At 39.7% G+C, this 24,379-nt stretch overlaps 3 protein-coding genes across 9 annotated transcripts in view; all 3 read left to right on the forward strand.

The window, feature by feature from the left end:
* Positions 1 to 8,304, forward strand: part of tead3b (TEA domain family member 3 b) — a 25,444-nt gene extending 17,140 nt beyond the window's left edge. Inside the window, exons 4-15 of one of the 6 annotated variants that reach the window (XM_077726659.1) lie at positions 114 to 178; positions 1,480 to 1,542; positions 1,691 to 1,753; positions 3,567 to 3,578; positions 4,606 to 4,731; positions 4,808 to 4,851; positions 4,983 to 5,047; positions 5,334 to 5,470; positions 5,628 to 5,801; positions 5,986 to 6,129; positions 6,614 to 6,766; positions 7,175 to 8,304. In XM_077726659.1, the coding sequence (XP_077582785.1) occupies positions 114 to 178; positions 1,480 to 1,542; positions 1,691 to 1,753; positions 3,567 to 3,578; positions 4,606 to 4,731; positions 4,808 to 4,851; positions 4,983 to 5,047; positions 5,334 to 5,470; positions 5,628 to 5,801; positions 5,986 to 6,129; positions 6,614 to 6,766; positions 7,175 to 7,288 (1,160 nt within the window). In that variant the 3' untranslated portion in view covers positions 7,289 to 8,304. The remainder of the gene's footprint in view (positions 1 to 113; positions 179 to 1,479; positions 1,543 to 1,690; positions 1,754 to 3,566; positions 3,579 to 4,605; positions 4,732 to 4,807; positions 4,852 to 4,982; positions 5,048 to 5,333; positions 5,471 to 5,627; positions 5,802 to 5,985; positions 6,130 to 6,613; positions 6,767 to 7,174) is intronic. The other 5 variants (XM_077726660.1, XM_077726662.1, XM_077726663.1 and 2 more) reach the window with 5 other exon arrangements.
* Positions 8,305 to 10,258: 1,954 nt separating this feature from the next.
* Positions 10,259 to 16,198, forward strand: LOC144202805 (sphingomyelin phosphodiesterase 2-like). 2 transcript variants are annotated; one of them, XM_077725836.1, is made up of 11 exons: positions 10,259 to 10,581; positions 11,706 to 11,777; positions 11,854 to 11,950; positions 12,685 to 12,761; positions 13,030 to 13,123; positions 13,890 to 13,979; positions 14,042 to 14,124; positions 14,193 to 14,325; positions 14,436 to 14,540; positions 14,664 to 14,841; positions 14,917 to 16,198. In XM_077725836.1, the coding sequence occupies exons 2-11, from the start codon at positions 11,725 to 11,727 to the stop codon at positions 15,300 to 15,302; spliced, it is 1,296 nt and encodes a 431-aa protein (XP_077581962.1). In that variant the 5' UTR covers positions 10,259 to 10,581; positions 11,706 to 11,724; the 3' UTR covers positions 15,303 to 16,198. The 2 variants fall into 2 exon arrangements, with proteins under 2 accessions (XP_077581962.1, XP_077581961.1); XM_077725835.1 differs by having other exon boundaries at positions 10,262 to 10,581; positions 14,914 to 16,198.
* Positions 16,199 to 16,332: 134 nt separating this feature from the next.
* On the forward strand, positions 16,333 to 24,375 carry pkp1b (plakophilin 1b). Its single transcript, XM_077725833.1, has 13 exons — positions 16,333 to 17,122; positions 18,318 to 18,394; positions 18,800 to 19,176; positions 19,584 to 19,725; positions 19,907 to 20,114; positions 20,183 to 20,351; positions 20,725 to 20,842; positions 20,913 to 21,089; positions 21,167 to 21,337; positions 21,482 to 21,635; positions 21,825 to 22,011; positions 23,977 to 24,061; positions 24,195 to 24,375. Exons 1-13 carry the CDS (start codon positions 16,927 to 16,929, stop codon positions 24,267 to 24,269), a joined length of 2,136 nt encoding a protein of 711 aa, XP_077581959.1. The 5' UTR covers positions 16,333 to 16,926; the 3' UTR covers positions 24,270 to 24,375.
* The last annotated feature ends 4 nt before the right edge of the window (positions 24,376 to 24,379 follow it).

Below are 24,379 nucleotides of genomic sequence, written 5' to 3' on the forward strand. Positions count from 1 at the left end.
AAAGGTCAAATCTCTTCTTGCTGTGATGTTTTTTAAGCGACGGAAGCGCCACCTGCTGTTTAATGTTGGCTACTGTCACGTTTTGAAACCATTTTTGTTTTTTGTTTACGCAGGTCGCAATGAATTGATAGCACGCTACATCAAACTGAGGACGGGGAAAACTCGAACCAGAAAACAGGTGAAGAGTTATCATTGTTTTTGGAGTGCTTAACAACTTTAACAGTTTGGTGATGTGAAATGCATGATTTCATTTTATTAATCAGAGCAACAACATGAAACAACACCAAAGATGCAAAATAAGCGTTGTTTTATTGAATGAGTAACATCATCATCCTTGTTTTTTTTTTTGCAATAGTCATTTTTTAATTTGGGCCTATAACACCATATTGCATATGATAGTTTATTATTACAAATTCAAAAGTTAAAAGCAAGTCCATTGGTGCCTTTTAGATGCAAGTTTGATTCCCATCATAAGTTTTCTTAAACAACTAAAGTAACTTGAAAAACACACAACACTTTTTTAATAAGAAACAAAGTACTTTATAATTAAATACTTCATTGTACAATAATCACACAATTGAATACAGTGCAAAAATTATTTAGCTTTGTTACTTTTTGCGAAACTCAATATATGCTGGGGTGATGTATAATATTTGGCCTCGTGAGGGCAGGATTGTCACCTTCAGTCCCCAAGCTTATTGCCAGCCTTATAAAACAATAACCGTCTAATTCTTTTATTTATACTGGAAGGTCTCGCTAGTTTTCCAGTTCTAGTCGTCCAATCAGATTCGATTGGTCAAAGTCGAAAAGCCATCTAAGGTAGCCAATGAGTTAGCCAGGGAATTAATCATCATTCTTTGTTGAGGATAAAGAATATAAGCCCGTGAATATGTCTTCTTAAGTTCAAAATTTTACGATGAGTCGACCATCACAATAATCGGGTGGCTTTTTGTGGCTTTAATTTTTACTCAAGTCAAAGCAAAAAAAAAATGTTTTCCGCATGGTTTCAAAATAATGTGCGACGAGTCAACATTTAATTAAACCAAAAAATGAAAATTCAATGGTTTAAAACTAATGTGCAATGGGTCAACATATAATTAAACCAAAAAATGAAAATTCAATGGAGTGGAAAATAAAAGTCAATTTGTTTTCAAAACTACATAAACCCTCTAACAAATAATTAACTCATTCACAACACTTGACGGTGACACATGTCCAATCCATTTGAGCTGTGAAGGCCACCAGCGAACGAATGAAGTGAACCAATGTCCATCCGCCATCAGCCCTCCCAGCTCAAATGGATTGGTCGTCCACCAGCGACCAACACGTTTCAATGAGATTAGATTGCTGCCGAGTCCTCCCGGATTGGACGTCTTAACGCCATCAACGGTGGCCGAGGAGTCACTGGCGTGTATTTACTACGTGCATCCCCGTGCATGTTGTGTTGTTGTGCTCAAAAACTCTCTCACACCCCCTTAGGTGTCTAGTCACATACAGGTGTTAGCACGGAAGAAAGTGCGCGAATACCAGGCGGGTATCAAGGTAGGTGCTAGCGAGCTTCCCCGCCCCTCTGGCGACACTGACTGGGCGTCTCTTTCCTCTTTTGGTTACGGCTTCTCTCTTCCCTTCTTCTTCTTGTCTTCTGGCTCCTTTCCCTCCTTCCCTCCCTTTTGGCTATTCTTCTGTGCAGGTTTCTAGCCACTTGCAGGTTCTCGCCCGGAGAAAATCTCGCGAGATCCAGTCAAAGCTAAAGGTATGCGCTTCACGGCGGCTCGGCTCGGCACTAACCGCTTCGCTAACCTTAGGCCTGAGCTTGGCCCAGCAAAAAAAAATAATTGGGAGCGTCTTTTAAGGAATAGCAGGAATGAAATTACATCGCATGTGAGAAAGATGGCGCTCTTCAACGAGTATGGTTAATGATTGTTTTTAAAGGGGACATATTTTTAGTCTGAGCGCGATAACCAGTTTTAGTGGGTTTCTGAATATGCAGAAATATTGTTTTTTCTTTCAAAAACGAACCAATTTAATGTTTTTTTCTTTAAATCAATTCAGCGGTATATTACGATTCCCGTATCAAATCAAAATCCCTCTGAATCGATTTTTACGCTTGTGTTTTTAGTGGAAATAAACAATAGGTAGCCGTACTTCCAGTTGTATCCACCAGCTGGAAACAGTCATCCACTGTGCCTTGACATCTAGAATCTAGACATCGAATCGTTCTTGGATGCTTGGCAAATCTTATATTGGCATAGCCCTTGCAAAGACACATACTGAACTCGCACAACAAAAAAATACTCAACTCACATTTGAAGGTTGATTGGACGTCAACCAAACAATTAAAGGGAATGAGAGGAATCGCTTTGATTGTAAGCAAATGTGTTCGTGTCCACCGCATGTTTTTTGGACTTTCGATAGCGGAGATGACTTTGCGAGGAAAAATCGAAAAAAATATGTCTCCTTTAAAGCAAGCCAATGCAACACAAGGAGCCCGTGAGACGCTTTTGTCTTTCACACTTGTGCCGCATGCCCTTCAACCTGTGAGACTTGTCTACCTGCCCTCTTCTCTCTCATTCATTCTAGTTTGTCATGTCTTATTTCCAAAGATGCACATTACAAAATACTTGCTCTGGTCTTTTCTTATTTGTATTGTATGTTTTATCAATGCAAAATCACATTCATATCACATACTCACACAATTTGGTGCCCTAAGATTAACGTCTTACTGGTAACAAATATAACAGTGGCAGATCATGTGTAGGCAAGTTCAATATATATATTAACGTTGACTAAAAACATACTGTAACTATTCAAAACACACATTTCATTTCATTATGTAGTGGTATTATGAGAATTGAAAATGTTCAATTCATTAGAAATACCCACTAGAACTTGAATGTGTTTCTTGTTTTTATTAGCTATAAATTGGCATTTTTTTAATATTCTGTATGGAAGTATTGTAGTTTGATAAGAATCCTGCGTAGAATTGTTAATTAATCTTTTCTTATATTTCCTTCACTTTGAGATATTCACCCATCTTGTAAAAAATTGTGAAGAAATAATTAATCGATTCACTATTGTAAATAGTCTTACACTTTTTTGGTTCATATTATATATTAATCATAATTCTATCTTCCAACCATTTAGCAACAACCCACATTTGTCGTAAATAGTAAAAAACAAATTTTGGACCAATTGACTTCCATTTCCCCAGGCTTGCATAGGTTTTCTCGGGGAAATGCGATTTCCTCCCACAACCCGTAAAGCTTGAATGGTTGTTCGTCTCTTAGTGCCCTATGATTGGCCAGCCACCAATCCTGGGTATCTGTAACCTGGTTCCAATAATTAACTGGAATAGGCTCCAGCACCCCCTGTGACTCTTGTGTGGATAAGTGGTATGGAAAATGAATGATTTTTCAATTTAAATATATTTCAAGTCTGTAGCCGTCAATAGCAGTTAACATGCTAAAAGTGAGTAGTATTCAGAAAAATGCCCATCTGGCCAAAAGTCTACGTCCGGCTTAAATGCATCGAACTAACGGTCCTTTTCTCTTTTTGTTTTGCTTCAGGCGATGAATTTGGTAAGTGAATCTCATTCGTGCAATACGCCGTGCTTTCGCTACTCGCATAATCGGCATTGGCGGGCCTTCTAATGGCCCTCCGCTGGCATGGCATCTCCTGCCCCGCCCCCGGCCCGCCCACTACGCCATCCCAAAATGAGGGGCGGAGCTTAGGAAAGGGCCTCGCTTTTTGAACACTGCTGTGCATCCTCGCTTGCTTCGCTAAGGTGGCGCTTTGTCGTTTTCGGGCAACTCGGGTCTTGAAGGACGCAAATTCGGCAGTGCGAGACGTCAAAAGAAACCAGAACATTTGTAAGCCATGCGTTATTTTTCATGCATTGTTCATGAAATGACCCATGTTTTTCATGGTATCCATTGATCGGCGATGCTCCTGTCTGCTTTCCTCGGTGACCGCAAATGATGCTCTGCTTGTATTGGCTTTCCAAGGCTAAATAACCAGTGGAATCTTCATTTTCTTACCCAATACTAATGCCTGTAATATATTTTAATAACTGTCATGCAGGGTACACACATACCAATCAATCATATGTATAATAACAATAATAATAATAATGTACATAACATCACAAATACATTTAAAATATGTCAGTATAATGTAACAATGTTTTTATGAGTTTTTATATATATATATATATATATATATATATATATATATATATATATATATATATATATATATATATATATATATATATATATATATATATATATATATATATATATATATATATATATATATATATATATATATATATATATATATATATATATATATATATATATATATATATATATATATATATATATATATATATATATATATATATATGCATGTACATGTATATATACACAAATATAAATATATACTATTTCTGATATTTTAGCTAGTTAAAGGATATTTCTTATAGAATATAAACAACCTCGCCACCCACTTAGTGTATGTGTGTACCTAACTTTGAGCGTGACGGTCTCCTTCTGGCGCCTCCTTTTCTTTGACTTTCTTCCTTTCCCTTTGGCGCCACTTTAGGATCAGGCATCCAAAGACAAAGCCCTCCAGAATATGGCGGCGCTCTCGTCGGCGCAGATTGTCTCGCCGACCATGGCCAAGAATCATATTCCGCCGATGCCACCCGCCACTTACCAGCCAGGCAGAGTGAGTCCCCCCCTTCCGTAAATGCTTATGCTTTGTCTCAGCTCAAGCTAAAATATATATATTTCTATATTTCTAGTTCTGGCACTCGCAGATTCCGGGACAACCTGGACCCTCTCAGGAGTAAGTGGAAGCCCTCGAAAAATTTAATTCAAGAAATCAAACTACCTCTTTTTAAAACAGTCAAACATGTCAAAGAAACTCTTTTTTTTCATGTCCCGTTTGACTCATGAACTCGTTTTTTGTCTTTTTAGTATCAAACCCTTTGCACAGCCTCCCTACCCTGGTTTGTCGGGTCCTATAACGCAGTCAATACCAAGTAAGTAAAAAATCTACATCTAATCTAAAACTTTTTTTAAAATGTTAGAAATACATTGAAATATTCCCATTGAAAAATACAAGAAAAAGTGTAAACTCTACATAAAAACTGTATTGCTTCAATCACTGAATGTTAAAGGTTTTTCTTTTTTTTTTTATAAACCTTGGTTTGAATGAGAAAGTGAGCGCAACAGTGTCAATGTAACATTTTTCATTACCATTTCTCTCCATTTCCATGCAACCATATGACTGACTGTAGAGGGTAAACCCTAAATTTTTGCGTACAGATTATGAGCCGCTGGCTCCGCCCCCTCCGCCATCAGCCACGGCGGTTCCAGTGTGGCAAGACCGGACTATCGCCTCGTCCAAACTGCGCATGTTGGAATATTCGGCCTTTATGGAGGTTCAGAGAGACCCGGACACTGTGAGTTTTTTTAAGCTAATTAAAAGTACTGTAAATGGTTGATCAATAGGTGGCTGCCACTAGTAGGCCCCATTTCTGTTTTCTCAGTCAGCAGTTTTCCCTTCGTTTTTAAATTTGTTTTAACATTATTATTATTTTTTTGTCTCGATTTTTACAGTACAGCAAACACCTGTTTGTCCACATAGGACAGACCAACCCGTCATATAGCGACCCCCTCCTGGAGGCCGTGGACATCCGGCAGATCTACGACAAGTTCCCGGAGAAGAAGGGCGGCCTAAAGGAGCTTTATGAAAAAGGCCCCCAGAACGCCTTTTTTCTGGTTAAATTTTGGGTGCGCGATTACATTTATTCCAAATCATCTGCTAATTTTATGCCTTTGACAACAAATGATCGCTGCCAGGCACTTTTTTCTCTTAAATGAAAACTTTCTAGTCTATTTTCAGATTTCAGTGGTAAGAATTATTTCCACACAAGATATTATAAACCCATGTTTCATTTTTTCTTTTAAATTCCAGGCCGACCTGAACAGCAGCGGCATGCAGGACGGCCCCGGTTCTTTTTACGGCGTCACCAGTCAGTACAGCAGCGCCGAGAATATGACCATCACTGTTTCAACCAAAGTCTGCTCCTTTGGGAAGCAGGTGGTGGAAAAAGTTGAGGTAATGACACCGGCTCATCTGTCGCCCACTCAAATGTGCAGTCTGTCCATGTATATACAATCAGTGGAGTGCCAAAATAAAATAGAAAGATAGAAAGAGAAGCAAAGGAATTAATACATGAGAATATAAAGGTATATTTTCTCAAACACTGGTCATTATTTTTACATTTGTATTTAGATTAGATGAGAACTTTATTTCATCTCGTATTGGGGAAATTTCCTTGGTTGCAGTTGCAAGACAGACACACACGACATTGTAGACCTGTTAAAAGACAAAATTTAAAAGTCTGTGACACATGTAGCTTCATATTTTCATTTGATTACTTAATGTATTTTCTGCACTATAAGGTGCACCTCTTCCATAGTTTGCCCTCCCAAAAATGCTATTAGTATTGGGGGATTTATTTCTTTTTGTCTATATTTTTTAATTTTGACACTCATATGACTGCATGTTTGTAAAAGTGTGCGTTTGCTCTTCTCCGCAGACCGAATACGCCCGGCTGGAGGCGGGCAAGTGCGTTTACAGGATCCACCGCTCGCCCATGTGCGAGTACATGATCAACTTCATCCACAAGCTCAAACACTTGCCCGAAAAGTACATGATGAACAGTGTTCTGGAAAACTTCACCATCCTGCAGGTACAGAAAAAAAATAATACATTTTGTTGAATCCATTGGGTTTTCTTTCATTAGATTAGATTAAATAACCTTATTTATCTCATATTTGGGAAATGTCATTGTCACGGCAGGAAGAGGGTGAGAATACAGACACAGAAAAAGACATTTTAGACATAAATAAATTGGTAATAATTTCATTTCAAATTAATTTTGATGTACGCTTGAACAGTTTTTCTTAGGATCATGTAAATTTGAAGTCAAAGCGATATTTGTGGAACATTTGGAAATAGAGGCGTTTTTACTTTTAGTCAAAGTTTTTACTTTTTTCTTGGAATCCCTTTGTGCTACATTTTGCCAAGCCAGGTCACACATATGAATGACCCTACCCTAATGTCGTCATATCACATCCTTTTTGTTTCCCTCCCGCAGGTCGTAACGAACCGCGACACCCAAGAGACGCTGCTGTGCATCGCGTTTGTGTTCGAGGTGTCCACGAGCGAACACGGCGCCCAGTACCACGTCTACAGACTTGTGAAGGACTAAACCAGACAACATCAAAACAAGTGAAAACACGCCGTCCCCCTCTCTTCGAAATCAGAAAACGACACTAGTGAACGCGAGGAAGACAAAAAAAAAGCAAAAAAACAATCAGCACGTACATTTTTCAGACCGGTAGCTTTCCATGAAGTGGAAGAGGTACGCCAAGCCGCTTGAGGGAACGAGAAGGTATGAAATGAGAAGATGGTTTGGAGGAATGAAAAGAATCGGACCACCGAAGAAGAGCAAGGTGATGTTGTGTTCTGCTAGATTACGTTAGGAAAGAAAAGTGCCTTTTTTTTCTCTCCAAAGATATCGTTGCCTGCCACTTTGAATTGCCTTTTGTACTACCTCTATCTTTTTTTGATTTGTTATTCAAATGGCCCGATCGTCGTAATCAATTCGAAAAAATAGGCCATTATGCCTTTAAACATTGACATTTATCACTTTTTGCCTTGTTCTAGTACCGCTTGCGTGTCTTTAAATCTTAGGTAGTGTACACACTAGGGTTGACAAGAATGATTGATCAATTATCACATAAACAGCTATTTTGATAATCGATTAATTGTTGACAGACAATAGTTTACATCAAAAAAAGACCAAATCCTTCCCTTGAGCAGATTATTTTTTTAAATTCTTAGATTTATGTGGTTTTATGTGAAAACCAAGTGTTAATCTGATTAAAAAAAAGATAGATTTTTGCAGCTATCTTTGCTTTTAGAAAACAATAATTATACTTCGACTAATGTCAAACTACTTATTTGAAGTTGCACCTGAGGTTTAACTGTTAACTTTTTGTAAGTTGAAATGTCAAGTTCTGGCTTTTTTTTCCCTTCGTTTTATAGGGTTTGGTGAATTTTGGTTGAAAACTTTTGTCTGAATACTTAATACCCAAAAAGGCCCAAACTCAGGGTTGTCTCATAGAGACATTTGACAATCAGAAATTAGCGTTTCTCACTGCGTTTTGTAACCTGTTTCATAATACAATAACACATTTTGGACATTGCGGATGTTTTTTTTTTTTTATACAATAGTGTTTTCGGGCTAAACGGGAAAAAATGGGACAATGAAAATAGTCATAATTTTAAAATATCATTCTCATAATATTATGAGAAAAAAGTAAATACAAGAAAAATCTATAAATATTATGTAAGAAAGAATATACGTCATTGAAGTACTTTAATCTCGTAAAATTACCTATTTTTCTTGTAAAATTACATGAAATGGCATATTAATACTTCATTTAATCACATATTGCGACTTTTTTCATAACATTACAACTTTAAATTCGTCAGATCTCGACTTTTCTCATAATGTTACAACTTTATATTGCAATTTTTTGCTTGTAAAATTCTGACTTTTCTCATTGTATGACATCATATGACTTAATTGACGTAAATTTTCAGATTTGATCTCGAATATTAATACTATTTTCAGAGACCCATTTTTCCTATGTTAGTCCCTGATACTCTCTGTCTTAGTTATATTATCAGTCACCATCAAAAAGCAAAAAATGCACTCACCCAACCACTTCCCCTCTGCGACATCCACTTGTTGCATCACCTTTGTGGAAGTGGACACAAAGTGACAAGTGTTTTCTTTTTCTGCCTTGACAAGTATGTAGCCTTAAATGAAAACAACGTTGTTTCTGTACTGTGAGTCAAGTGAATCCTAAAGGAATATGTGTTACTACATAGGAGTATTTTTATTTCGGAGGAGGGAGGGAGGGAGAGGGCTTTATTTTGTGATCGAGTAAGCCGGCACGGAGAGGAACGGGCCAATTGACGTCACGCTTTCTTTTGTTTAAAAAAGAAATTGCATGCTGTGAGAAGCTTCAATTGTTCATATTTAAGACGTGCCTTCGATGTACCTGACCTGTTGTTATTTATAGGGTTGTAAAGCAGATACATACAGTGCTAATAACAAGTGCGGTGTGGGGTTCACTACTTGTGTCTTTTTCCATTCATTTGGAGATGGTTAAACAGAAAGTGTGTGTGTGAGTGTGCGTGTGTTTTTGTTTGTGTGTGTGTGAATGTGTATGTATTGCTTTTTTTTTGGGGGGGTGGAAAAATCCTGACAAAGTGCCCAACTAAATTGAATGTCATGTTTTGTAACACCCACAAAAATAATAACGCTCCTAGCTCAGTGTATCTTTTATACAATTTTCTTCTGCCATTGCCGACCGACACTTGTCCGCGTTTAGATTCTGTCGTCCTTTCGACTGTGAGTGTTTTGCCTCACTGAAAATAATGTGTGATATTGATATCTAATGTATCATATTCTGAATGGTGTGGGAAGGTGTTTTATTATTGTTGTTGTTGTTGTTTTCTTTTCTTTTTTTTTTTTGGTTTAAGGTGGTTTGCTATTGTTTTTACCACAATTGTGAATTGCAATTTTATACTTCCAAATAGAGGTTGGACTATGTAATCAAACCAATGTATCTAACAATAAAAGACACTTGGTGCCTTTTGGGGGCTTTTTCCCCATGACATGTTATCTAATCATTTCTATATGTTAGCCTTACATTAATTAACATACATTTTTAAGACTATTTGTTGCTGTATTTGAGCTGTAAATGTGAAAATTGCTTTTTTCAAAGTATCAAATTCTAAAGTCAGCCAATATACATATAGTACCTGTTCTTGCCTATCAATTATATTTGTAAAAATAGTGGGTATATTTGGCCAAGAACAATTAGATGTAAAAAAAACACTAAACTATTTATATACAAACAATTAAAGCTTAATTGTGAAAAAACACGCAAAACGAGGATTCGCTCGTAATGAAAACTTCATTACCCAGAATTCCCTGAGCAGAAACCATGTGGAAGTCGGTCAGAAACCTTTAAATAAAGTTTAAATTAATGCTTTTGATTTATTAATTATTAATAGTTAATAATCTTACAATACATAGGGAAATATATAAAAAAAGATCAAATGTAGGCCAATCAGTGATCATGTCAGGTGTGTACTTTGTTTTGGAAGCCACTAGTCGTATCGGATGTTAGAAAGTTAACGTTTCCCTCAATGACGTTAATTTGATCAAACATGTCTGTTTTAACTTGCTCTAGTTTCACATCGACGGCATTAAAGCGCAATCGAAGGACTTCAATGTCCTGCTTTTTACCGTCATTGGAGCAAACAACTATTCTGACACCGTCGTGGGACCAAACAACTATTTTGACACCGTTGTGGGCTGCCCTGTTTCAGTATAGCTGGTCGTAAACGCCAGGAAGTAGTCTGGACCCACGAGACCTCTTGACTAAGCCCCGTTAGTCCCACTACAAAACGTTCGCCAGGGTGAGTTAAATATGCCTTTTTAATATAAACCCGTTAAAAGTGTTTCTTAACTACTCTTAATCTTCATGATCCGCATAAAATTAGTCACCGTTGCTTCGATCACGTGTCAAACAAACTGTGGTTATAATTGTTTTTGTAGCTTTTTGGATCACGTGGTCTTTGCTCATTTGAAATAGTGTCCATTAAAAATGTGTAATTTTATAACTTGTAATCATTGTTCACATCAAGACATACAAAGTTGGATTCGTGCCATTTATAACAATTAAGATGATAAATTAGCAAAGGTTTTAAAATCTTCAACTTTTTTAAATGAGTCATTTACAAATATATTTTGGATCAAATTTGGAAAATGTAAAGATTTTTTTTAACCCTTACATTCACCAGTAAGGATTTTCTTTTTTCAAAAGTTTTTATCACATTCAGGATTTTATTACATTAAGGATAGAAGATAACGTGGGGCCAAATGTGGCCCCCTTTTTGAGTATTGTAGTATTAGTGTAACCTGAATATATATTTTGGCATACATATATCAATTAATAGAATGACATTTAGGGGGAAAATAGTTTTTAAAGTAATAAATAAATCAAAATATGAAAACAATTTTAAAAAGATATTGGCAATATAATAATAATTCAAAGAAAGAAATCACCCCCCAAAAATTATACTTTAAAAATAAAATAAATTGTATTTAAGTTGTGGAAAAAGACTAATAAAGACATTCCCATTCAATTTGCAATGTAAGGCAGTGACAGCTATAGATGTCCAATCCATTTTAACATTTTGAAATGGACTGAATATCTATTGTCGTCGATGAGTGTTTTCAATATGAAGTTCCCTCTTTTCTCTGTCACCAGAGCTGGTAGTGAACTAAATGCAAATTGACTTTCCACCTACTTTTTTTCCACCTCGTACTGAAATAGGATTTTCATCTTTTTTTTTTGTTTGCTCTGCACAACTGTATTTCTCCTTTTCCCCATAAAACCTCACATGATCTGCTAGTGGCTGCCTGGTCAGCTCGTTCCACCTAGACGCACATTCATACAAATATGCGTTGCTATCTCATGTCAACACCGCGCCCAGCAGAAACCCACACAAACTTGAGTTTTGCTTTACTTTTCTATTAGGACTCGATGCGCCGCCATCATGGATCGGAGGGACTCTGTCAGCAGCATCCGAGTGTTCTCTCTCAATTGCTGGTTTGTCATACTCGCCGTAGTCACCTGTTGTTCTCAGGAAGTGCATCGTCGACATTCTGCTTTTTTTGTTTGCCAGGGGGGTGCGCTACCTTAGCAAACACTGCGCCGAGCGCTACGGTATGATCGCCGATTTGCTGCAACGAGAAAAGCACGACGTGGTCCTTCTCCAAGAAGTGAGTACTATAATTTTCGGATTATAAGTCAGTTTTTTTTTCATAGTTTGCCATTTGTACTCTGGTGCGACTTATGTGTGAAATGATTAACACATGATTAAATCATTTCATATATTTTCACTATAAACCGCAAGAGGGCGCTCTAGGCCTGTGTTGATAATTTTAAATTTATTTAATTTATAAAAACCCCTTATGCTAGAGTTATCTGAATAACTCTGAATATGTTACGTCGTTACTGACATTACCAGGCACGTCAGTCATGTAATGTCAGTATACCATACACTTATTCATCCTGTTATTATTTTTATTTTAAATTGACTTTCAAGATAACATGTATGTTTTTGGTGTTGGATTTTATCAAATAAATTTCACCCAAAACTGTGACTTATACTCCAGTGCGACTTCTATATGTTTTTTTCCCGCTTAATTATGCATCATTTTGGCTGGTGCGACTTATAGTCCAGAAAATACGGTAGATGCAAAATCCAAGATTACAGAATATTCTCTAAGTAAATTTAGCATGTACATTTTTGGGGAACAAAGTCGTTGATTATATTTTCTGCAATATTTATGTACTCAATGTTTTTTATAACATAGCATTTCGATCAGATAAAAACCATGCCAACCTTTACCTTTTGTTGACTAATTGTAGAGCAATTTGAACTTTTACAGCATTAAATATTAACAGCTGGCGGGATGATCTTGTCTACTTTTTTCTGCCCATCTCTATGCAGGTGTGGAGTGAAAAAGACTACCTGTTCCTGAAAAAGAAACTAGCCAATAGCCATGTTCACTCCCATTACTTTCAAAGGTAACTTTCAAATTCTAACCACGAAATCCTCTTGCAAAATGTACAAAAGGCCTCTGATGTGCTGGGGCACTTTGATCCACCTGCTAAATGGGACTGACTCGAGGATTAACAACATTTAATTCCCTCTTGACCTGCATACCTAGTCACGAGAATTGAATTTCAATTACCAGCACGTTATGATTAAAGAAAGGGAAAAAATGCAGCAGTAGCTTGATGTCGATATATGAAGAATTCCATTGCAGTGAATTTTTGTTTTCTGCCTTTTCAGTGGAGTCATCGGTAGCGGGTTGGCGATTTTCTCCAAACACAGAATCCAAGACACACTTCTTTACCGCTATTCGTTAAATGGCTATCCGTACATGGTGGGTATTATTGATGTTAAATTGAATATTAAAACAGTGTATGCAAATTAACTGTTTACTATTATAGTAATCCCTCGGATATCATGGTTAATGTAGACCAGACATGGCAGCAATAATTGACAAATCGCAAAGTAGAGTCACCCCTATTATAACTTTTTTTCAGTGCTTAGTCATAGTAGCAAGTGTGGTTTCCGCTTGAGTTTCAACGTGGATTTTCACTTTTTTATGAACTTAACATTTTTTTTCAGTGCTGAGTCGTAGTAGCTTACGAGTTTCAGAGTGGATTTTCACATTATTATTAACTTTAAAAAAAAATACAATAATTAATAGCAGAAAAAAATCGCACAGTAGTGATGTGATAATCGAGGGCTTACTGTATTTCCTATGTGATAGTCTTATATTTTTCTGTTGCCTATCTTCTGCAGTGTTTTTATTTTTGCAATTTAAAAATACTCTATTCGGCAGAATAGTCGGCAATTCCAAACCCCCAACCCCCCCCCCCCCCCCCCCCCCCTCTTCCACTTTCCTTTTTTCCCTTTTCCAGCTAACCAATTTGCTCATTGACTGATGCCAATTAAGTACATTATGTATATTGCACTGTATAGAATATGAGGGCTTGCTGTGTTTCCCCTTATTTTCCCTTTTCCACCTCAACCATTAGCACACCTTTTTATGCCCTATATTTTTTTTCAATGACGTGCATTATTGTGTATTCGCACTACAATATCCCAGATCCTTCTGGTTATAAAAGTCTAATCATTTGCAGGTTCACCATGGCGACTGGTTTGGAGGCAAAGCCGTGGGCCTGGCAGTCGTGAACGTCGGCGCGATGACTGCAAACGTCTACCTTACTCACGTAGGTGCCACTCTAATGCCTGAATGTACGCTAGGTGAGCTAACGGGCTTCTACCATTGCAGTTACATGCCGAGTATTCCCGGGAGAGGGACGTCTATTTGCCTCACAGGGTCGTTCAGGCCTGGGAGCTGCAGCAGTTCATCCGGTACTATTCTTTCGTCCGCTCTCTAATTAATAAGTGCAGTGCAGTTTATCGGAATGCCGTGTGTCCAGTCACACGTCCGCCGGCGCCGACGTGGTGATCCTTGGCGGTGACCTCAACATGCATCCTCAGGACCTGGGAAACCGGCTTCTGAAGTCTTACACGGGATTGCGGGACGCCTTCGCCGATGCCGGCCATTTTGAAGTAAGCTCGTCGTACGTGCCGAACGGGCAACGGAGACCATTGTTGTCTGAAGTTCAAATCTCAGTTATTCCTTGCCTAAATGAGATGCTTATTGCTAAATTCTGTTTCAGGGATGTGAAGACGGTCTGACTCTCATACTTGATAACCCTTTCATCAGCAAACATGTGATCGCTCCTTTCGAGAAAGGGATCAGGATCGACTACATCCTTTTTAAGGTGACGCTCACATTTGCACGATACCCTCTGGAAATCTCTTTTTTTAATGGATAGTCCAGTCCATTTTGAATGTTCCCACTCCAAATTTTGATCGGTCTTCCCTGTCACCCCCCTCGTATGCAGGGTTCTTGCAGAGCCGACATCCAATGCTCGACCATGTACACCACCAAAGGCTCAGTCCCGGGTCACCCTTTTCCCTACTCGGACCACGAGGCACTCACGGCCGATCTCCACTTTGATGCGCTGGCTCCAAGCGAGGCCTGCGGAGACTCTCGGGCAAGGAGTTGCGACCGCGCCCAAGGTATTTTTGCCATAACGCTGAAATGACTGCCGACAGCTTTCAAACGCTGTCTTCCTTCCCTCTCGTCTTCAGAAGAAGTGGCCCAACTGGTGGATATCTTGACAGAGGCACGCACTGAGGTAAAAGTGGGAGTCCATTGCGCCAGACGCATGCGGGATACGGCGACCCGTACGGGCATCATGGGCTTGGCTTTGCTCCTCCTGGAGCTAGTCATTGCCGCCGTCCCCTGGTTGGCACCGGGCGCCCAGAAAACCCTCCCCTTCCCACTTACCTCCTTCTACTTGCTGGCAGCCTTGTGCTTGGCCATCCTGCTCTGCACAACATGGCTCTATGTTTTCTACTCCATGGAGCTCAAATCCCTGCAGGGTACTGAAGATCAGATGAGGTTAGCGGTGGGGGGCCTGCAGGAGAAATTGAGGGGTTTCCCTGTGGTGGAGCAACAGGAAAGTGTGGGGAAATAATGGCCATCGTGTCCAAGTCTTATTCATTTCTTAAGCAGTTGTCTTAAGCCATTTTAAGTCACTTCTTTTTTTGGCTGATATCAACAAGTTCTCCCATTTCTTGCAAATGTTCTGAAAGCGTTACAAAACTTGAAAATTGTTAAGTTGGGTTAAAAATGAGTCAAATGGTCAATTTCCCTTGTTATTGGGAGGAAAAAAATATGACAACTCAATCATAGCTTACTACTGTGAAGCCCAAATATTTCAATGTCATTTTACCATAATGGGACTATTCTTGTAGTCGTTTTTGAAGGCCATCCATGAACATTCATTCCACCCGCCCAGTACTTAAAAAGGAGGACCACCCGCGCAGAAAGTATTCCAAGCGCACGCAGCTGCGTTTACAAATATACTTGAACCTCCACTCGTTGCACACTCCAAGCTACACGCTTAGAACTTTCATGCCCGTCACAATTTTTACAATTTAGCAAACGCATGATTTTAGTGCATCATCAACTGTGTATTCTTTGATTTTTGGAATATGTGAAAATATGCTCGTTTAATTTAAACTGATCATTAGCGTGCAGTGCACTTTTTTTATTTTAATTTTATAAATATAGATATATTTTAGAAATGTCTTTTAATCGGCACTCCTTCATAGTACACCACTGAGCCAGACTTATCACTTAAATTATTTTGTGTTCTTTAGATTTCAGGGCATTGTGATTTGATCTTGATTTCAAATGAGATTCATTCCAGCGCTATAGTACTGTATTTTGCATGATGTTTAATGCAAAAAAAGTATGATTTATTATTTTCTGAGTCAGAATTTAAGGGCAATCCCAGCACAAGAGCAGTGTTTGTTGTTGTACTGTCCTGTCAAAATTCTTGCTCTAAAATGAAGAATTAGTACACAAGACGTGTTTGTTTTCATTTTCTTAGGCACTTTCAAAATGTTTTTCTACTTCATCTTAAATTGGATCGAAAAAATGTTTAATTTCAAAAGAAAAGGACAAATATGACAGTTATAGGAATAAGTGGATTGTGAAAATTGGACTAATATCATTTATATAGTGACATTTTCACTTAACATATCGAAAATTGCATATACAAGGGATTTTTTTTTTTATTGATTGGACTATGACTTCCTATTTGTCCGCATTGATTTTTAGGAATTTCTGGTTACTTGTTTATTTCTGGCCACGTGTTGAGTTTGGAGTATTTTTCACTAAAGAGCAATGACCGCCTATATCAAGTTTTTTTTCTAAGTTGAAAATAAATAGGAACACTTTTGTCAAATTTTGGCAAAACTAATTTGCAAAAAAATGGCTACTGTAACTAGGACAAAGAGCTTTTTTTTCAAATCTTTTTAAATTTTTATTTTTTGTGAACAAAACAAAAACACCCTCAAAGTATACCCGTTCATTTGACTGTTGTACTCTTGTCTTCCAGCAGGTGAAACAGGTAAACCAGGTTTGCCCTTCGGTGACTGTAGACACACCCAAAGCTGCAGAAAGAAAAAGTTATCTCCTCCCTAGGCATAAATCTGGGCGCGGTGCGTCCAAGGTGCGCCGCGTTTGGATCCCGGAGCGATTTGTTCATCTGCCACCTGGAGATCCCGACATCCCTGTCACACCCCGCGACCATGGCCGGTGTCCAGCCATTTAAATCGGCCTTGTCCCTCGGTACCACGGCGGAAGACACCTCGCTCGCCGTGCCCTCGGGCTTTGGCTCGCCCAACGGGAAACAGCGTGTGTTGGAGCAGGTGCAGAGCTTGCAGAGGACCCGTTCGCGGCACTCCAGCAGCAGCAGGACGGCCTCCACCTCCCTCTCCCCGACCAGTAAGAACTCTCTTTCACTCCCTCTGACAGCAAAATTCATCCAAATTGATCCCAGTCATCGCATCACATTGGATTAATTACCTATAACCCCATTCTGAACCGTAAATTCAAAGTATTGAGCACTATATTGTTTGACATGTAATATTCATCAATATTCATCTGTATTACTTCTCAAAGTATTAATGCACAGTTAAAACACAATAACTTTAATTACATAGGCAATTATTCATTCAAAAATAGTACTCAGTACACTTTGTTTCACATGTACAACCATATTACTGAAATATTAATCTATATTATCGAGCCATAAGGCAAAGAATGAATGCACAGTTAAAACAATTTAATCTGAGAATAATTCCAAATCACATTCAGTATAATCATTCATTTAAAAGGAGTGTTTAGCACTTTTTTCTTTTAATTGTACAATCATATTAATGAAATCTCTTAACTCACAATGAGTGAATTGTGTTAAAAAATCAGCTGTATTGTTTGTTCTTGTTGTTTTCCTCACATGAATACTACATCAGCAATTTCTGCAATAACATTTTATACTGTCGTCATTCTTAATATTTAATACTATGTACACCAATGTTAGCTTTAAGGTTAATAAGTGTCCTATTTTATGAGCTTCCTGCGAGTCAAACACATTTTTCCCATCCGATCATAGTTCAACAATACATTGGTGTATTGAAGGTGTGGTCCATAAAAATGATATTATAAACTCTTAATACTCTGGCTAACATCAAGTTGTAAACTTATCTAAGCTTCCAATACATGCATTGAAGTATAGTTACAATAGTCTGTTAATAATAACAACATGCTGGAGTATGTCGCAGTTTTTTTTTATCTTTGTGTCAGACAGTGTCATGACAAACTAACAGGTTTCACTAATTGCTACCTCATTAGTCTGCTAGCTACCTTTTGAACTGCACACACACACCCACACACACACACACACACGCTTTAGAATCTCAACACCCTAAGACGTGCCCTCTGCTGCAAATTCTCCCTTTTCGGAATGTGGTTGTTCTGAGAAATTTGAGACATTTTAAACCGCAGATCAGTCACAACTCGATCTGTGTGAGAAAAAAGAACGATAATGATTCGAAGGTAATAAAACTGCAGCTGCAATCTTGTCATTCCAAAGATGAACTACTGATTTTTACTTGACTTTTATTTTTCTGTTTCTCGTTAGGTCCTTTGAATGATGTTTTATTTGAGTCAAGTACTTCTAATGGAAACGTCTTCTTTGGGAACGGCTTCTTGAAAACTGTGAGTATTTTTGGTCATTTTATTACGTGCCATAATGACATAGTTGATCACAATTGGGCCTCACGGTATAATATTTTTATTGAATCAAAACTTCCAAAAATAGATGAAACACATAATAAATTGAAGCAAAATAAGGTAGTGTTTATTTTTTCTTTTAATATATATATTTTTATTTTTACTTTGGCTGCCATTGATGGCAATAGACAGGCAAAAAATAAGCAATCATCCCTCCTCCCAATCAAAATGGATTGGACACCTATTGCCAACGACTGCATGCTTACAAACACTTTTAAAGAAAAAAATGCCCAGTTAGCTTAACAAATGATAGATTTCAAGTTTTATTTTTTTTCTTAAAGCAGCCCCAGAGAAAGAGTTTGTCATCCCTGATCTATTTTGTCCCTCCAGCTCCCACTGGAAAAAAGTGCCAACCACCAATCATTCAACAGCATGGCAACTAAAAGCACCGGTGCCTACAGCCGTCGCTACGAGTTTGGCACCACCCCCATGGGCTGGGCACCACCTAGCGGCACCACCCCCATGGGCTGGGCACCGCCCAACCACCGCGGGCAAGCTTCCCTGCCCAAGCGCCACGAAGCCCCACAGAGGCTCCTTTCCAACCGCACCACCCTCAGGACAAATCTAATCAGCAGTAGCAGTCAGTTTGCAAGCAACAATCGGCATTCGCTTAGTGGAACACTTGATGTTAGCAAAATGCAGACCAAGGCTTTTCCAACAAATACATCAACAAAGCAAAGCAAGTTGCCTGACAAAGTGAATTCTGGGTAAGGAAAAATACTAACAACTGTTTGTATCAAGCCATGTGCAGTGCTACCTGTATTTATGACATGAATTGGTTCCAGAAGGGGTTTTGTGACTTGAAATTTTTCATCAGTAGAGATGCATTTTAATTGCAAAAACCTCAATCTGTTCCAAGGGCCATATAACTACCAAAAAAAATCCATATAAACGATCAAAATATGACATTTTTGTCTGAAATGTGGGTGTTGGGAGATTAAAAATAAATACAGGATGCTAGGACTGTGTTTACCTTTCAAGCGATGTTTGATTTAGCGTTTTTTAACTTGGGTTTCTTTTGAATGTTGAGATAAAATCTCCCACGCTATTTTGAATGAAGAGACATTCACAAGCAATCACTGTCCACTGACCAATCACTGTCTTGCACTTACAGGTTGATTGAAAAGAATGCAGATGCCGACATCACCATGAAGGAGGCCCTAGAGTTCCTGTCCAACGAGGACGTCAAATTCCAGCACTGTGGCGCTTCTTACATCCTGCGCAACACGTTCAACGATGACAAAGCCAGGGACGAGGTGATTTATCTGGCTCGCCAAGAGATTAGTGCTATCTCTTCAAAGTACACATTGTAAATGAAGATGTTGAATATGGATTGTGCACACTAGTCCAGCATGGCAAATTGTTTCCGCAGGTTTTAATCAAAGATGTGTTCACACAGCGAGTCTATTCCCATTTTGTTTTGTCTACGTGTGTCAGGTGCGAAGGTGCAACGGAATTGCTCCGTTGGTGGCGCTGTTGAAGAGCCCCAATGCGTCCCTCGGTCAGACGGCCTCTGCCGCTCTTCGCAACCTCTCCTTCAAGAACAAGGACAACAAGGAGGAGATCCAGCGCTGTGGTGGCGTCCCAACGACCGTGGCGCTTCTCCGTGAAAGCGACTCCCCCGAGATTCACAAGCAGCTCACGGGTAGATGATACGGCGAATCCGACGGCCCCCGCAAGTCAATTGGTAACGATCCTCATGTGTTCTTCCAGGTCTTCTGTGGAATCTGTCGTCCGCCGACAGCTTGAAGACAGACCTGGTGAAGAACTCTCTGCCTGTCCTGATGGAGCGCATCATCCTGCCTTACGTCAGCAACCCAGAGCGTGGAAACGCCAACAGGCCGGATCACGAAGCTTTCTTTCACGCCACTGGCTGTCTGCGGTAATAACCCACATTCTATTTCAAATGAGCTTATCTTGCATTTGCATCACAATTGTGGCATAGATCTAATGCCATACCTTATGAGAAGTCTGGTCATCCTTGAGTGCAATTTCCAGTTCTTTCACAAGAATATTAGTTCAAATTTCACATGAATGTGTTTGATATAAGAACTTTCATACATATATAAATATATGGTCATCCTTGGGTGTAATTCATGGATGTCTTTTCTTTTAGTAAATTGCATAATACAATTTCCCCCAATAGTTTGACTCTGAATCAAATTGAACCAATTGCGGATGTCTGGTCATCTTTGGGGTCAATTTCCTGTAAACATGCTAACAGGGACGAAAATATTATCTGTGCTTTGTGACAGAAACTTGAGCAGCGCAAAGCAGGTCCACCGGCAGACAATGCGAAAATGTCAAGGTTTAGTGGACTCGTTGGTGACTTACCTTCAAGAGTGCGTGGATAACGGCAGGGTTGACGATAAGGTGAACGCATCAGTGATGAGATCCACCGTTGCTGGCCTGACCAAAGTTGAAATCTATTTTCATTGCACAGTGTGTGGAGAACTGTGCCTGCATCCTTCACAACCTGACCTTCGACTTGGAAGCCGAGTCCCCGGCGTTGTTCAACCGGATCACAGCGTTGGTCAAACCTGTGGTCTCTACGGACAGTCAGAGTGACGCCGGCCCCATCGGTTGCTTCTCTCCTCCCGGAAAATCCCCCGACAACAAGGTACAACGATGATGATGATGATGGCGACGCAGGCGACGCCGTGTCACTCGCTGACGGTTTTCCTCGTCTGTTTTTAGCGCCGCTTTGACTTCCCGGTGGTAGAGGACCCAAACCCGGCGGGGGCCGGTTGGCTTATCCACTCCAAAACCCTGCAGAACTATTTGGCCTTATTGGTCTCCAGTCATCGGGAGGAAACTCAGGAGGCATGTTGTGGAGCGCTGCAGAACCTCACCGCACAGGAGGGAACCGTAAGAGAATGCATTTTGGATCTTTTTTTTTCCCCTATTTGTGTATTTATTAACTACTGTGACTGATAGTTCGAAATAATTGTCATTTTCGACTACCATTGAAAATGTTTTTAATATTATTAATGGCACATTTCCGCTATTTAGGTGTCCAACGTGATGAGCCAGACGATAGCCCAGAAGCTAGACGGTCTGCAGGTCATCACACCGCTTCTAAAGTCGGACAAAGTCACCCTGCAAAGAAACGCGGTGGCTTTGATGCGCAACTTCAGCAAGAACCCCAATCTGCAAGGCATCTTGGGTAAGACAAAACAAATTAAATAGTTCTTAAATGCCATTTTTGTTTGACAGTCCTCATCTAGATACATATGAAATTCCCAAGTCTAATGGTTCAAAGTATCAATAACAAATTGAAAATGTCCTAAAATTGTTGATCTACGTCAGCCAAATAATGAAGCCTAAGTATAATGCCATTGTTTTGTGGGTGCAGCTGGCAAAGTGTTGCCCGAGCTAGTGGGCATGGTGAGCAAGGGCACCGGGGCCTGCAACGAGTCGGACGACACGCTGGCCATGGCGTGCCAGACGGCCAATTTCCTGGTGGCCAAAGAACCTGAGAGCGCCAAGCGACTGCTGAATGGTGCCTTGATCAACTCGCTCAAGGAGCTCAGCCAGAATAGGTGAGTTGAAAAAAGCAAAACATATATTTAGCTAATTAGAGGAACGGTATGCTTTATGTACGCTAAAGTATTCGTCTGCGACTCTAGTGAGGATAGAATGGTGTAGAAAATGAGATTAGATGAGAGGAGTATTTATGTCACGCAATGGGGAAAAAAAGCCCTCATCATATACATGGTCATTTTTTGTGGAAAAAAGCCTTAGTATACATGGTCCTTTTTAATCAAAAGGCCTTACTATACAACCTTTGGTCCAGTGAATAAGTCATTGGCCTCCCACCTCTGTGGAACTGGGTTCAAATCCTGCTTTGCTCTGCTTACCCAAGTTTTCCCACTTGAAGGTATCATAAAGTACTAAGTATGATCTGGGAGTGGAAAGAGACAAAATAACAAATACCACTGCATCATCCTGTAGAGTGGTGGCCCAGTGGATTAGTCATCAGTCTTCCACCTCTTTAGTCTTGGGTTCAAGTCCTAGTGCTTGCAAAGATTTTCCCGCTATTATTCAGGTAAATGAAAGAGGTAAAACTGCAGATACTACCTCATATTCTCACAGGGTGGTGGCCCAATGGTTAAGTCATCAGCCTTCCACCTCTGTGGTCCTGGGTTCAAGTCCCAGTGCATGCAAAGATTTTCCCAATATTATTCAGGTAAATTAAAAAGATAAAAGTATAAGTACTAGTGCTTTCTCTCACAGGGTGGTGGCCCAATGGTTAAGTCATCAGCCTTCCACCTCTGTGGTCCTGGGTTCAAGTCCCAGTGCATGCAAAGATTTTCCCAATATTATTCAGGTAAACTAAAAGGATAAAAGTACAAGTACTACTGCTTTCTCTCAGAGGGTGGTGGCCCAATGGATAAGTCATCAGTCTGCCACCTCTGAGGTCCTGGGTTCAAATCCCAGTGCAGGCAAAGATTTTCCCACAATTGTTCAGGTAAAAGAATAAGTATTAATGTCTAAGTGTCTAACTGAATAAGTATTCAGTGGTGGATGAAGCATTTTGTCAAAAAAATGACTAAGTGTTTCACCCAGTTTCCTTGGATAAAACGTTTCAACACCTATGTATAAGTGGGGCACGAGTTGGTGTAGTGGGTTGCACACTCGCCTTTGCACCGAGAGAACGTGAGTTCGCTTCCCGGTGTCGGCGGTTCACTGACCAAGCAAGCGGTCGAGGGTCGGCCGAAGGCCGACCCGAGAACGCCTTTCGCACAGACAGGTCCATCAAGTGTCTTCCGAACTGCCGAAGGCAGTTCGGAATATAACCTTTTGCTGAAAAGTATGACTAAGTGTTTAATATAAATTAAAAAGTTTTTTCTTTTTTTTTTTCCTTCTTCTTATTCCATTGACCAATTCTTCTTTCCAAGTATTTTCAGCCAAACGACGGCAGCGGGAATCGAACCCAGGTCTCCCACACGGGAGTCCTGTGATCTAACCTCTGCGCCACACAAGTGACTACACTTTTCTTTGTAATCATTTGAGTCTCTTGACAAGAAGTTCACAGAAACAACTAAGTGAAAAAGTGTCCAAACCGGGAATCGAACCCAGGTCTCCCACACGGGAGTCCAGTGCACTAACCTCTGCGCCAACCAAGTGACTACACTTTTCTTTGTAATCATTTGAGTCTCTTGACAAGAAGTCCACAGAAACAACCAAGTGAAAAAGTGTCCGAACCGGGATTTGAACCCAGGTCTCCCACATGGGAGTCAAGTGACTTAACCTCTACGCCACAATTTGGCCACGCTTTCTTTTGTCATTAATGGGAGGTCTTGACTACAACTATATAGAAACAACTAAGGGAAAATGTTTCCCATCTGGGAATCGAACGCCACCCCCTTCAAAAAGGACCATGTATAGTAAAGCTTTTTTTTCTTGATAAAATGACCATGTATACTAATACTAAAGCCTTTTGACATTTGACTTTCTTTTTTGTGGCCTCAACACTCAGTCGTTACTTCTCTTGTCTTTTGTAGATATTTCCCCAAATCCAGCAAGTCGGCGTCTGTGTTTCTCTACCATTTGTGGTCTGACAAGGAGATCCAAAGCCTCCTGAAAAAGGTGACTGGTCTACTACGCCTCGCCCTGGCATTTGTCACAAATGTCTCCCACTAGCTGGATTGAGTTCCCGGGAATGCGGCAGCACAGGTTCCTGCGGCCTTTTGACTTCTTTCGTTGTATTTTCTTCTTACAGCAAGGGATGACCAAGTCGGAGTTCGTCAACGATGTCACCACAGAGGCCCACAAGTCCAGTCAGGTGATTGATTAGGAAGCCCTTCTGCTTCTCATTTCATTTGAATGTTTTGGTATTCAATCGGGGAGCAATTTTGCTGTTTTGGATGTGCCAATAAAGTTTTCTAAGGGAAAACGTCAAATTGA

This window comes from Stigmatopora nigra, chromosome 10 (assembly GCF_051989575.1).
Source record: "Stigmatopora nigra isolate UIUO_SnigA chromosome 10, RoL_Snig_1.1, whole genome shotgun sequence".
NCBI lineage: Eukaryota > Metazoa > Chordata > Actinopteri > Syngnathiformes > Syngnathidae > Stigmatopora > Stigmatopora nigra.

What these genes read in the sequence shown, in the direction of transcription:
- LOC144202805 (XM_077725835.1), top strand. Translation starts at nt 11,725, where the DNA reads ATGGATCGGAGGGACTCTGTCAGCAGCATCCGAGTGTTCTCTCTCAAT. An exon ending in GTGTTCTCTCTCAATTGCTG is followed by an intron (nt 11,778 to 11,853) that starts GTTTGTCATACT and finishes TTTGTTTGCCAG; the next exon opens with GGGGGTGCGCTACCTTAGCA. An exon ending in GAGCTGCAGCAGTTCATCCG is followed by an intron (nt 14,125 to 14,192) that starts GTACTATTCTTT and finishes CCGTGTGTCCAG; the next exon opens with TCACACGTCCGCCGGCGCCG.
- pkp1b (XM_077725833.1), top strand. Translation starts at nt 16,927, where the DNA reads ATGGCCGGTGTCCAGCCATTTAAATCGGCCTTGTCCCTCGGTACCACG. An exon ending in CACCTCCCTCTCCCCGACCA is followed by an intron (nt 17,123 to 18,317) that starts GTAAGAACTCTC and finishes GTTTCTCGTTAG; the next exon opens with GTCCTTTGAATGATGTTTTA. An exon ending in ACGGCAGGGTTGACGATAAG is followed by an intron (nt 20,843 to 20,912) that starts GTGAACGCATCA and finishes TTCATTGCACAG; the next exon opens with TGTGTGGAGAACTGTGCCTG.